The sequence below is a fragment of the Bos indicus x Bos taurus genome, chromosome 12 (genome assembly GCF_003369695.1).
Source record: "Bos indicus x Bos taurus breed Angus x Brahman F1 hybrid chromosome 12, Bos_hybrid_MaternalHap_v2.0, whole genome shotgun sequence".
In the NCBI taxonomy this organism is placed as follows: Eukaryota; Metazoa; Chordata; class Mammalia; order Artiodactyla; family Bovidae; genus Bos; species Bos indicus x Bos taurus.
The window spans coordinates 45,734,547-45,749,557 of record NC_040087.1 but is presented as its reverse complement, the minus strand read 5'-3'; the positions used below and the strand labels follow the sequence as shown (position 1 = coordinate 45,749,557).

The 15,011-nt window shown below is 34.2% G+C and overlaps 1 protein-coding gene across 2 annotated transcripts in view; it reads left to right on the top strand.

The window, feature by feature from the left end:
* Nucleotides 1-13,735, top strand: part of DACH1 (dachshund family transcription factor 1) — a 478,390-nt gene extending 464,655 nt beyond the window's left edge. The window contains exon 12 of one of the 2 annotated variants that reach the window (XM_027557664.1): nucleotides 11,021-13,735. In XM_027557664.1, coding sequence (XP_027413465.1) covers nucleotides 11,021-11,058 — 38 coding nt within the window. In that variant the 3' untranslated portion in view covers nucleotides 11,059-13,735. The remainder of the gene's footprint in view (nucleotides 1-11,020) is intronic. The other variant, XM_027557665.1, reaches the window with a different exon arrangement.
* The last annotated feature ends 1,276 nt before the right edge of the window (nucleotides 13,736-15,011 follow it).

The window sequence follows — 15,011 nt, the reverse complement described above, 5'->3', positions numbered from 1 at the left end:
ATCTTCCAGCAAGATGAAAGGCACAGTTTTTACAGCCTCATCTTGGAAGTGACTTTCCATCACATTTGCCATATTCTCTTCATTAGAAGTAAGTCTTTAGATAAAGTCCACACTTAAAGGGGAGAAATATCTCACAAGGGTGGGACTGCCAGGAGGCAAGGAGCAGTGGTAGCCATTTTAGAGGATTCCTACCATAAGGATTATATAGTAAATAAAATTGCCAAGGTACCTGGTAAGAATGGGATCAGCCCACTGAATATTATATAATTAAAATAGTTCATGTATTCAGGAATGTATGTAAAGGTAGACCAGATGTCAACAGCAGTCCTTGGTGGTAATCTTATGGTGGTTCATGTTTTAATGGACATTTATTAAAACTTGGCTGAACAACTCTGTTTGACAAACACTCAACTGATTATCATATTCTTTCTTTAGATATGACAATTCTATCAGCACACTTTCTTGCCTGTTTGCTAATCTTTCTCTGTACTATAACACTGCATATCTAAATTGATCCCTTATGTTAATTTTAGAATTAGTGCACAGAGAACTATGTTATTTAATAGTTACTGTACAGCATGTTAGTGTTCTCACCCATGTATGATCTAAATACTTGATGATTCTATTGGATGAGATGTAGAAAAAAGTTATTCCCTATGAAAGTGCCATTTTTTCAGTTAAAACAATTACCATACTTATTATAAACATTTGCAACCTTTCACTGAAGTTTGACATTTGTCAATGTTAACACTAGAATGGCATTTTGGTTTAGCATTGTTTAAATGTTAAATCAAGCTCTGGATATTTAGAACTTTGTTCATTCACACTTACTTCCCCAAACAAATATAATTTTACTAAAATTACTGAATTAGTCATGCTATCAAAAATAAGCATAAAAATGCTAAACTTTTAAAAGAAGGATGATTTTTCCCCGGCCAAGCTTAAAATAAAATAACTAGACTCTGACAAGAACTGTCCTTCTAATTGCCACTTTTGGCTGTTTGCTAAAGAAAACAAATGTATTTATTCTGAAACCTCAGTTTATTCACTGCAAACTTTCCCTGTCTCTTGCAGTTTTAAAGGATCAAATTCTTGATTTGAAAGATCCTTTCTCCCTTTTTTAGCAGTATCTTACTTTTTTCAAATAAGGCATCACTTTTTTATGTTTCTATTTTTATTAAGCATAGTCCATCATCACTAAGGTTCAGCTATTCCCTCAGATGATTTCCTTCCATCCGTGTGTCTTAGTTTTCTTTCTCCCAGAAATGAATAAAAGCATGGAGAAAGTAATAAGATACTTCACTGTGCTTCACTTTACTGAAGTTGGGAGGTCTCACCTTACAATCAGGACAAGGTAACCTAAGTGCAAAACACCCCATTATCACTTGCTGGTACATTAACCACTCTGATGGATTCGCACTTGCTACTAATGAATGCTTAATTAGAACACACATGCACAAATTCTTTACCAAAGTAGACCTAGCAGCAATTTTCCTTTATTTACAGAAACTACAAGTTTAAGGAGATCTGTGTTATGCTTTGCTTTTGGTTTTGATAAACTTTTAAAAGATAACCTGTGTTTCAAATAGTTAAACAGGACAGTAATTTCTTTATACCAAGTGCACATTAGCCTACACAGCCCTCACCAACTAAGGAGTAAGACAATTAAGTAGACTTCATAAACTTTGCAATTGTAAATTCACCTTTCAAACATAATGGACCAATAGACCAGAATCCAGTCTATATTCTCACCCTCAGTCCAATAAGTTTCACGAATCTGAACCTGGTTTTTCTGGAGAACTCTATTAAGAAAATCACCCAGCATCACCTTACTATCTGATATGTGAATAGAACTTCTTAAAACCTTGCTATTAAGCAGAAAGCATATTTACTGTGAGAATACAGCTCATAGAATCAGTGTAACAACTGTGCACATGGCTAGTGGAGAGGATAAATCTTCAACTAGTTATAAATAAATATCTGATATTGGTGACTATTAAAATTTCATTTCACTTAGGCAACCTATTTTATATTTTATTCATTTCCTCTTAGGAAACCTATTTAGTTTTAATATATATTTGAAAAAAAATTGTACTTACAGAAAAGCTAAAAATTTTTGCAACTCGCATATGCACTTTGCAAATCTTCACCTATTGTTAATGTTTTCTTCTATATACTTTATAATTTTCTCTATCTGCATAATATTTTCTGAAGCCTTTGAAAGTAAAATGTATAAATCATGGTACTTTACCTGTTATATTTACCCATACATATTCTAGGGAGTACTTATTAAAAATAAGGATTTGTATCTTATACATAAATACAGTGTATTTATCAGCCCAATAACCTATTTAATTGACACAGTACTTTTATTTAAACTGATATTGACACTCTAATCTTGTCATTTGACCCAATCGTGTCCTTTATAGCATTTACAGCATTCCTACATCCAAATTAAGATCACATTATATTTAGTTGTAATTTCTCTTTTGTTTCTTCGATTGTATGCATTTCCTTGGCCTTTTAAAAATTGTAAAAAAAAATTGTAAAATTGACATGTTTGAAAAAAGTCTTAAGAGAATGTTTCTCATTTTGCATTTGATATTTCCTCATGATTAGACTCAGGTTGTGTATTCTAAAGTGATATGCAAACAGAAGTATGGAAGTGAAAGTGAAGTCGCTCAGTCGTGTCCGACTCTGCGACCCCGTGGACTGTAACCTACCAGGCTCCCCCGTCCATGGGATTCTCCAGGCAAGAATACTGGAGTGTGTTGGCATTTCCTTCTCCAGGGAATCTTCCCGACCCACAGATTGAACCTGGGTCTCCTGCCTTGCAGACAGATGCTTTAACCTCTGAGCCAAATAGAAGTATAGGCATAGTAAAAATAACTTGGCAGAGGACAAGAGTTTGGATCCTAGGGCAAGTGTTGTAACAACAGTTAAGTCTTAGTAATACAATGTATAGGATCCAAACCCTATCTCCATGAGTATAGGCTGATCATTCACATCTAAAACATTTTAATAGAGGGCTAATTTTTTTAATATTAAGCATAGATTGCCTGGTTCTTGGTGAATAGACAAGCAGTAAATAGTTGACAATGATGAAATTCAAGCAAAGGGACTCTTTAAGAGACCTACAATAAGAACATAATTTCTTAGAAGAACTGAGATACTTTAAACTGACTAGTCATTTGGAAAAATTATTTTGCCCAGGGCTGGAGTTGACTAAATAACTCCAAGCTTGCTAAGATTAACCATAGACATCTGTGCATCTTCAAATGCCTTCTCTCCACATTTTTAAGCTCATTTCTCATTACTGGTTTGTCTGTTTAGTTTCCTATTTAAAAAGAATATGTGATTAGATCAGGCTGCTCAGTGATGTTTCCTTCTAGCTCCAATACCTCAAGTCTAATTCCACCTGCTTCAGTTTGTCAAACTGTCAAATTTCCAGTCTTTCCCCCTGTAAGTGTGCTTGCATGCCTTTGTGCTAAGTTGCTTTAGTTGTGTTTGACCCTTTGCGACCTTATGGACTGTAGCCCACCAAGGATCCTCTGTCCATGGGATTGTCCAAGCAAGAATATTGGAGTGGATTCAGGAAGACCCCCTCCTCCAGGGGATCTTCCTGACCCGGTGATGAGACCTGTGTCTCATGTCTCCTTTATTGGCAGGTGGGTTCTTTACCACTAGCGCCACCTGGGAAGTCTAGGTAATAGACTCTATTACCTAGAGTCTAATAAAAGTTTCTTCATGTGTAGAAAGGGATTTATTTTTATTATTTCTATTTTAAAATGTAGATACCTTTTTACCCTATGTATAGTAACTTTAGATAATCTGTTCTCAGAGCATGTTTTAAACTAGAAGATGTTCTCATCCACTTTTTTCTTTGAAGAAAACTGAAAAATTGATAAAAAGCAGTTCTTGTTTACAAAATTGTTTACAGTATTAGCCACAATCAAGAGCTTTACTTCATACTAACTTTGTAATAAACACGGTATGACCTACTCTGGTTTCAAATGAGCTGGGCCATTTTGGTCCATTAGGTAATCCATTACCTACTGCCTGTACTAGTATATTTGGCTTCTGTATAAGACACCCTGCTTGGTGTGCCTTCTTACACATAGTCTGTGCCCACTCTCTAGAATGGCACCAGGTGTGTACAGAGTAAGCATTCAAAAGGGATCTGATGTCCAGTCCTTTCTCATTTTCACTCAACTTTGTGGGCCTCAGGTTATGCAACTGTCACCCTGAAAGATCTAAAATTCAAAATTGGTTGCAACTTCTTCAGTTTTTGTCTTTTCATCGTTTTTGAACACAACCTTGACCATAACTTCTGGAAATCACTTATACAGTTATTATCTGCATTTCGTGAGAAGAAATGATATTTACTCAGTATCCTCTTGTAAAAGAGCTTGTGCTGAACATCAATCTCTCTTAAAATATTTTTCATGTTAAATGTAGACTTTCTGTCTCTGCTTCTTTGCCTCAGCAGTAGCAGAATGTTCTTACTCTAAATATAAAATTATATTAAAAAAGCAAGAAACAATATTTTCTTTAATTAGCTTCTTCCTTTAGGGGTTTTAGAAGAGGGGTTATGACTTGACAAAGATCCTTCCCATCTGTTTCTGTTTGCTTGCTTTTATTTTGACTTCCTTTCGTTGTCTTATCAAATATCACATGAATCATTAACATTTGTTTTCATCGCTTCTTTTGGTTTCTCTTACTTTATATAATTAAGACATTATGCTGAGAAAAGTTTAGGGCTACTACATTTCATATTAGCCTAATATTCTTTAAGTAAATATTAAATGTTCTAGATAAATGATCTTATATGTTTGCCATCTGTTATAGTCCTATTTTTCTCAGCTCTGGAGTAGTAAGATATGGGTACATACAACTTTTTTGTGAAAGCAGCAAACTTCATTCAATTACAGGTGTCTGGATATAAGTTTTGACCAAATAGATGCTATTTTTAATAAAGCTACTTCCTAACAGAAATGTAATTTATTAATCTCTTTGTGCAAAAACCAAAAAGCAAGAGATCCTTGTGTATGTTTTCAAGGGAGTTCTATTCAAAACTGGAATATATACCTATCTGCATACTGAGTAATACTCTTCAGTGACACAGTCCCTTGTTAATGTTTCCATGAAAGCACTGGATTTCTGGTGTAATCCACCTAAGCAATTTGAAATTGTTCCAGTTTGTAATAAAATCTCATCATATATTGTGATTGTCGTTGAACAAACTTCATTAACTTTTTAAAATAAATGATCAAGCTATTTAATACTTTAGTTTCATATATGGAATATGAGCTAAATTCTATATCTGTTTATATGTATTAGATGCTATAAATAACTACATATAATAATAGGTACAAAATATTAAATCAGTGTATATGTATAACTGATTCACTTTGCTGTACACCTGATACTAACACAATACTGTAAATCAACAATACTCTAATATAAAATAAAAATGAAATTAAAAAAGTAAATATAATTCACAAACACAAAACAGAACTAGATTAAAACATGAGATTCATTTTCATAAGGATTTTAAAATATTTTCTTTAACTCATCTGTAGATCTAAATCTGCATAATAACAGTAAGCAGCATACAAAAATTCATACCTGCAATAAACTATTCAGTGATCTAGATACTTATTCACCAAATTAGAGCTGTAAGCATCAAATCACAATGAACTTTGGAACTATTAAAGGAATTTGTAATTTAAATAGTTTCACTCAATCCCTTCTCCCACATGCTTTTAATTAGAAGAGACTTTTTAATTAAGTACTCCCATGTACAGAGTGCCGCTTGATGATTTTTCTGTCATATCAGCCTCCCTTACAAAAACAAATAATCATTGTGTCAAAGGAAGATATTTGCTCTGAAACCAAACTAGAAGAATTCTAGTTCTGATTTCAAGTTGTTCATTTGAGGCTTTGCATACTAAAAGGAAGCCTCTGTTTTCTGAGAAAATGCTGAGAACAGATTTACAAAACAGGGAGACGGATGGTATCAAGGTGTCTAAGGTTCAGTCCCTTCCTCTGCATCAGAGTCAGTGTATTTCCTCCAGTAATCTTCCAATTGCTTTTTAGAGGAAGTGACATAATGGAATAGATGTGGATTCAAGTAAATATCAATTCATTGCATATCTATTTTCTAGTTCTTTGAAAACGTGTAGAATAACTTAAATTTTTTAGGCTTTAATAGCCTGTTTGTAAAAGGCACTAAGAATACATTTTTTGTTGAGTTGTTGAAAAATTTAGATTTGAAATCTGTAAAGTGCCCTGAACACAATAGACTCTCAGAAGATATTATCTATGCTGTTCATAATTATTATTACCTTTATTTCCAATTTGCATGCTAAGTCGCTTCAGTTTTGTCTGATTGTGCAAACCTATGGACTGTAGCCTGCCAGGCTCTTCTGTCCATGGGATTCTCTAGGCAGGAGTGGGTTGCCATGCCCTTTTCCAGGGGATCTTCCAGACTCAGGGATTGAACCTTCGTCTCTTAAGTCTCCTGCATTGGCAAGCAAGTTCTTTACCACTAGCACCACCTGGGAAGCTCCTATTTCCAGTTGATTTGATCGTAAAACAATTCTTTCCCAGTTGAAATATCAGGGAATGATTACTTCGTAAACCATGCTCAGCATCAGGAAAAATGTTTCTTGGTGGCCAAGAAATACAGAAATAAAGATGATATAGGAAATGATGGGGAGAAGGCAATGGCACCCCATTCCAGTACTCTTGCCTGGAAAATCCCATGGACGGAGGAGCCTGGTAGGCTGCAGTCCATGGGGTCGCTAGGAGTCGGACACGACTGAACAACTTCACTTTCACTTTTCACTTTCATGCATTGGAGAAGGAAATGGCAACCCACTCCAGTGTTCTTGCCTGGAGAATCCCAGGGACGGGGGAGCCTGGTGGGCTGTCGTCTCTGGGGTCGCACAGAGTCGGACACGACTGAAGCGACTTAGCAGCAGCTAGGGCTCCATCACTTTGCCTACTGTTTGAAGAGTCAGGCAAGGACAGAGTATTGGAGTACTTATTACATAACATAAAACCACGGCACAGTTTGAATTATGGGCCCGTGTATTTTATCTAGCACTCTTACCATTAGGCTTGCTCTCAGGTGGTTTGTTATCGGAGGCCTAAGATAGACCTATAGTCCCATAACTCAGAAGCCTGCTGTTAGCTCTCTGGGTACATCCATATTTGATTATTTGCTGTAGATTAGCAGGTCAATATAATTTCTCAGGAACAACATAAAATTATTTAAAACTTTTTTTTTTCCTTACAGATTCAGATTTATCCATAAGTATGTTTCAATAAGGGCTTCCCTTGTGGCTCAGTGGGAAACATTGTTGCTGCAGTGCAGGAGGTGTGAATTTGATCCCTGAGTGGGGAAGATTCCCCTGGAGAAGGAAATGGCAACACACTACCTTATTTTTGCCTGGGAAATCCCATGGACAGGGGAGCCTAGCAGGCTGCAGTCCATGGGGTCACAAGGAGTCCATGAACAAGACTTAGTGACTAAATAAATGTTTTAATAAATATGACAAAATTATAAAGTAGAATTGCTTCAAAGTTAGGCTTTGTAGACAAAAGGAGAGAGAGTTACTCTTCTAGAGTCGGTCTGTGCCTGATAAATTTCTATTTCCAGTTAATTCTAAGGCAGATAATCCTTGATATCTAAGTATTATTTAACCATGGAAATGCCTTAACTATAACTATTGGAATCTATTTTACAGCCAGCATTTTTAATGCTTGATGCTTTCCACCTGTTATGAACATGAGTCAAAAATTTTAGACATATTTATTAAAAGTAATTGTTATAGTCGACTAAATACTGAGCACATAAATATGTTTATAATTTTTATAAACATATTTTGTATATTGCTGCAATACAAATCTTACAAAATTATCGTTATATTTTTAATGTATATATTTTTTGTTTTAAAATTTAGTTTCAGATAGACTTTAAAATCTCTAAATGCTAAAAGAATTATTTTTAGCACATAAGCATGTTAATTAATTAATTTCTCCAAAAGTTTAACATTTGAGACTGCATTAAAAGCTTTAAAGAAAGCATCATGCTGAAGCATTCTCCTTCTGATACTGATGGGGAAAGAATTACGGCTGCTGCTTTTGTGGGTCTCGCCATGTAAGAGACTTCTCATATATAACATCAAAGTGAGACAAAGTGCTATGAAGTTGATTCTTAGGGTGAGCTCTATTAAGAGATGTTTAGTAAGACAGCAATGCAAGCAGGGAAGGAGGAGGTACTTATTTTGAAGCTTCTAGAAGGAATAACAGACCTCAGCAGTGCAGAGCTTGGTGTGCGACCGGGTCACTGCATGAGGGAGAGGGGTGACAGATAAGATTAGAGAAGAAAGTCAATGTCAATTGTATAGAACCTGGATGAAGAATCTGGCTAGTGGATCTTTTAAAACAACGTGTGTGCTGTGTGCCCAGTTGTATCCAGCTCTTTGCGATCCCAAGGACAGTAGTTCACCAGGCTCCCCTGTCCATGAGATTCTCCAGGCAAGAATATTGGAGTGGGTTGCCGTTTCCTTCTCCTTATAACAATGTGCAAACATACAATGATTGATGATTAATGAATGACTTTTGTATAACCATTCTTTGCTACTGCATTCCTTCTCCTAATATGCTATAGGTATCACAGAAGATTAGAAAATAATCTTTAAGGCTTTAATTTTTTCTTTAATGGAAAAAGACTTTTAAGAATTCATAATCTTGAGATGTTAATTTTGAGCAAATCATTTCTTTTCCACAAGTATTTTGAATGACTTCACTGAATAAAATTTGAATTTTGAAGACAGATGTTTCTCCTCCCCTCTCTAATCTTAGGAATCATTGTCTACTAAAAAAAAAAAAAGAATGAGAATGAAATCTTCAATATAAGTGAATATACAATGATAGAAATATTGAGATAAATTGGAAGGAAAGAAAAGTTGGGTTAAATTAAATAAATACTAAGAATTAGAAAATTTTGGTAAAAAGCATCAGTATTCTACTTCTTGGAGAAGGCAAAGGCACCCCACTCCAGTACTCTTGCCTGGAAAATCCCCATGGATGGAGGAGCCTGGTGGGCTGCAGTTCATGGGGTCGCTAAGAGTTGACACAACTGAGCAAATTTACTTTCACTTTTCACTTTCATGCATTGGAGAAGGAAATGGCAACCCACTCCAGTGTTCTTGCCTGGAGAATCCCAGGGACGGGGAAGTCTGGTGGGCTGCCATCTATGGGGTCGCACAGAATTGGACAAGACTGAAGCGACTTAGCAGCAGACTTAGCAGCATTCTACTTCTTTGGTTGTTTCTATAATTTCTATTACTAGATTTTAAAACCGTTTAGTTGCTTTAGTTAGTAAAAATCATTATCAAAAATATCTATTAGGAGTTCTGATTTTTAGATACATGATACTAAGAATATGAAAAACTGAAGCTTTATTTTTAAATTTTTTATAATATTAGTTTAGGTTTATTTGGGCTTATTTATCTATTTTGTACATATAAACCACATGAAAATTATATCTGACTTGTTCATTCATTTGTTCATTCAGACCCATACTTATTGAACATTCACTGGGTGCTCAGATTATACCAATAAGCCAGAGTTCAAAATATCCTGGAGGCAAAGCTAAAACATGTGGTAGGAATATACAATTTTAGGTACATCAATATTTCTGTGAAGTAGAAAAATGGTTTAACATCGGTTTTAAGTTACTAATTACTGCAGATTATGTATAAGCACTCAATTAACTTAATGTTGAAGGTGAGATCTACAAATATTTAGACTGTGTTTCCTAAATAACTGTAGTTTATTTCTAGTTCCTTATGTATTAATTGTTAAAGTTACCAGACATTTTGCAAACACTTGCACTGCAATAAGCATTTTTCAAATGTTTAAAAACTTTACTTTTCTATATACCTTCTACTGGAGAAGGCAATGGCACCCCACTCCAGTACTCTTGCCTGGAAAATCCCCATGGATGGAGGAGCCTGGTAGGCTGCAGTCCATGGGGTCGAGAAGAGTTGAACGCAACTGAGCGACTTCACTTTCACTTTCATGCATTGGAGAAGGAAATGGCAACCCACTCCAGTGTTCTTGCCTGGAGAATCCCAGGGACAGGGGAGCCTGGTGGGCTGCCGTCCATGGGGTTGCACAGAGTCGGACACGACTGAAGTGACTTAGCAGCAGCAGCAGCATACCTTCTACTATAGATATTAAATTATGTGAAATTTAAACATTTTATACAAATATTTCAAAAGTTTAAACCACACCATAAAGTGGACAGTTGAGAGGGTAATAGATTTATGTTTTGCTTTGTTTTTTCTCTGGATTTTTAATTTCTTATTTATGCTTCATTCTAGTAGATTTGTTGAAGATCTAATTTACTTTTCTTTTTCACATAGCTGTATTTCTCAACTGGTAAAAGTTGAGTAATATATTTGCATCTTAATATTTAATTATTCTATTAATCTCACTTCAAGGTGGAAAGATTATAGTTCATTGACATTGATGAAATAACCTGGATGACTTTCATATAAATAGCAACAAGTATGCACACGAGTTGCATTACATAGTATATTTAACAACACCTCTCAGTCTTTCATAATGGAGATATATCTGAGTGCATTCAGAAAAAAATTGGTTCTGCAAGCTTGGAGGAAGTAATAGTCATTCAACAGAAATCAACTAGCTTTGCATATCAGTCACACATACACATACTGTTACATATTTTCTGAGTGCTCTGTACTGATATCAAAATAGCAAATATATATTTATGAGAATTTATGAAATGCTGTATTCTTTTCAAACATATAAACTCAACGTAATTATGAAATGAACTTTGAGAATATGTGAAAAATGTTGCTTCCTAGATAAGTGAAGATAGAATAAAACCCACAAATTTTATATTGGGTTGTGTAGTTTTTATTTTCACATTTGTCTCCAAGATGTCATATAATTATTTTTTGTTGTTCATTTTTAGATGGAAGACTGTATTTGAAAACTACTGTCATGTACTGAATCTTTCCTGTTGAAGAAACCCATGTTATAGTAAAGAACTCTGCAGTCAGACGTTCGTCAGTGGAAAGTTTGGAAAAAAATAAAGTCCTTTTAAGGGAACTTCCTCAATTTTGTGTATTAATGCTCTTTAAAAGTTTAAGTATTCTACAAAAAAAAGGTTTTCCTTTATTGATTTTCATCTGTGGTTCATACCAGAGACCTGAGAATGTTTGTAAATGTACAAGTATCAAACTTCATACAGTTAATAACTGCAACTTTGCTGCTGGACACTTGTATACAGTTTAAAAGTAGGTCTGAATAAGACCTACCTTTGTTTTTTTAATGGAATGAACCATTTTCCTCTTCTGAAAATTCTGTGTCTGAGCACATCAAGACTCTTGTAGCACTGGTCACCTAGACTTACAGAATTATGTCCTCCAGAAACCAGCAAGAACACTTGGAAATAAACTTGTAGAGGACATAGAGGATTCCTAAAAAATCAGTAAATCACAGAATAATATTGTTACATTCTATTTTAAACTCTCTAACTGTGGTTTTTCTCCTGAAGATTTTTGTCCCATGTACTTTCCAAAAGACCAACAAATGGATATTGACAACAACCCCGTGAAATAACATTTTGCATATCTGAAGAGAAGCATTGGATATAAGCCAAAAGGTTTCACTGAAGGTCTTTTTACCTTAAAAAATATATAAATGTAACATGTTTTCATTCCAAACTGGTAGTGGTATAGAGAACTTAAAATGATCAGGATGCTTCTTCTTCAAACTGTTGGTCACATGTACAGTATATAAACATAAAACATACAAGGAAGGTATTATGTATGCAGTAGTATACTAGAGTTTAGGAAAATGAAAATTTTAGAAAATATGTTTTGTCACCCTGTTGGTCAGAAAGACACCTTTCTGGTTTTAACGCATGCAGGCATGTAAATATTTGTCTGGAGTCACAGTATTAATGAATGAGATCTTATGCATCTGGTGACAACAGAACTCTGTGTCAGCCACTTTTATTTGTATATTGAACCCTAGTTAGTGCCCCAAACTGCACTATTGAGAATGGATTGTGGCTGAATAGTAAATCAAAACACCAGAAATATTTTTATATGTTAATGTCATATTATGTTAATGTTGCTGAAAGACAAAACCTAACAAACTCTTGATCCTTGATGTATCAGTCCAATACCATGTAGCGCTGAGTGATAAAGTTCAAATGTGTTGTGCTTCCCCCCCTGGTCAGAGGGAAGGGTGCCTATGTGTTATTTTCACTGTCTTCTTGAGAGTTACCATATGTGTTTTCACTTTTGTGCAGATAACTGGAAGTCAAGCTGCAAACAGTGCTTACTACAAGCTGAAGTTACCTTCTCTTTGTTTTTACATACTTTGAGTTACACCTTTAAAGACTGAAATCATGAGTCAGTACAGTTGCTGGACATTTTATGATTTTGCTGTCATCTTAAAATTTTATGATCCTAACATTATTTATTACCATAAATAGCAAAATCTTAAATGGCCAAGGAAACTAGCTTAAACATGTTTAAAGATAGTTCTCATTGGCTATTAATGATTTGGTTAAGAAATTAACATTATAGATACACTGGCACTAAGCTTCTATAGTTTTTAGGTCTTCCTTGCAATACTGAAACATATTTCTTTTGTGTAGCTCGCTATTAACCAGCTAAGGCCATTTTTAATACAATAAAAAGGTTATATATGCAGTTCCTATTTTTAGCTTGCTTAAAAGGGAGCAATATTTTTATTTAAAACACTGTTAGTAAGTGCTTTCTAGAAACTTGGTTTTCTAAGCATAATTCTTCCATAAACATTTTTTGTTATTTGAACACAAGAGATTTTATTCCTTGTTGTATGTATCTCTTGCTTTTCCCTGTATGCAGTCTTTAAAGGATTATAACACTTAAAATCAGAGGGACTTGTGGCAACCTTTTGAATCATACATTTTTGAAAGCTTTTTTTTAAAAGCCCACAACTTCCATAAGTAGTAATCAGCCATTGCTCTGCTTCTTGCATAGAGTCACCTGTTAAGTAGGTTGAATAGTTTTAAAATACATATTTTCCAGACCTTTGAGAATGCTTTAGTGTTTGGTTCACTATAAAAGGAAATTTTAGAAAGGAATAAAAAAAAGCTATCAGCTATATGCTAAGAGAGAATCTTACTAACATGTTGTAAATATTACAAGTCAAGAAAGTTATTTTAAGTCTGTAACTTAAGTTTTTTACCCTTTATTAGTTATACAGGTTGGTTTAAAATTCATTTTTTGGTTTAAACAAGTGAAATTGTGCCCATTTTATGGTTTCCATGCTTTTGTAATCCTAAAATTATTAATGTCTAGTTGTTCTATATTATAACCACATTTGCGCTCTATGCAAGCCCTTGAAACAGAACATACTCATCTTCATGTAGGACCTATGAAAATTGTCTATTTTTATCTATATATTTAAAGTTTTCTAAAAATGATAAAAGGTTATTACGAATTTTGTTGTACAAAATCTGTACAAAAATCTGTTTTTACATCATAATGCAAGAATTGGAAATTTTTCTATGGTAGCCTAGTTCTTTGAGCCTGGTTTCAATGTGAGAACCACGTTTACTGTTATTGTATTTAATTTTCTTTTTCTTTTCAACAATCTCCTAATAAAACTGTCTGAAATCTCCCAGTGACTTTATTTATAGTTCATCTTTATTAAATTTTGTGAAATGCACAGCATTGAAGGAATATTTACTTTCTAATGGGAGGCATCTAAAAACAACATAAGTCAGCTCTTTACAATATGAAGGGAACAATGCTCAATGATTTTATTTAACATGCAACTGCTTCTATCTCTAATATGAATTACTGCGGTGAAAAACATCATAAAAGCACACTCTGTAGTTATTGTTTAACAAGCAGATTTTCCATATTTTGTTTCTTGCCAGCTAAGCAAACTGCCCACATATACATGATTTATTTATGTACATTTTTCAGTTTATGAAGCTGTTATTTGTACCTTTTTCCTTTATATTCTTATATTCCCATGATTCTTATTTCACAAAGCTTTGTGCTGAATAATGTAAAGGAGACATGTTGATGGAACAAAATATATTATTCCCATATCTATAGGAGTGTAGATTTGTAACTCTAACTCAGTGTTTTGTTTTTACTCTCTATCATTGAAAAAAAATGCTTTTAGAAACTTTGCAATTCCAATAGCCTTTAATAATATAAACGTCTTAACTAATCCAAAATGCCACACTTAAGGAAATCACAGATACTCTGTGAATACTCCAAACATTCCCAAAAGAATGGAAAATGATTTTTTTTCTGTCTAAAGAAATTATTTCAATGAATTAACAAGTAGTGATAGATCCCTAATAAAAACCTCAAATGTTTATGTGACCACTACAAACACATTTTTGTCTTCTGTCCTCACAGGTTTATGTTGGTAAGACTTGTATTAGAATATCATATGGCCTCTGGATGTTAGCGGAATTTGGTAATGACTTAAGGTTTCTCCCCATGTGTTTTCATTGGCATTAGCAAATTTACAATATGAACAAAAGTTATTTATTACTAGAGGAGAGTAAATTATAAATAAAAGTTACATGGATTGCATTTTTACAATATGGGGAGTAGAGATGTTAATAGAATTAAAATATTGCAAATGACATTGTAAATATATCACTTTTCTTCATGTGTAGGCTTGGTGCTAACATTTATCTTTCATATGTACAACTGGTATATAAAAGCTGAACTGATCCTCATTTATTCCTTTAAACAGATTCATTAATAAAGCCTCATTCTGCAGAAAGCACAGTGCTAAGTGTTGTAATGAATGAAAACATAGCTTTGCCCCAGAGGAGTTATAATTTTGTTGGAATAAGAAGTCTTACTTTCAGCAAGAGAAGAGTCACTGAATGTCTCCTAGTCTGCCATGGATGCAGAACTAGTGTTAAGAGG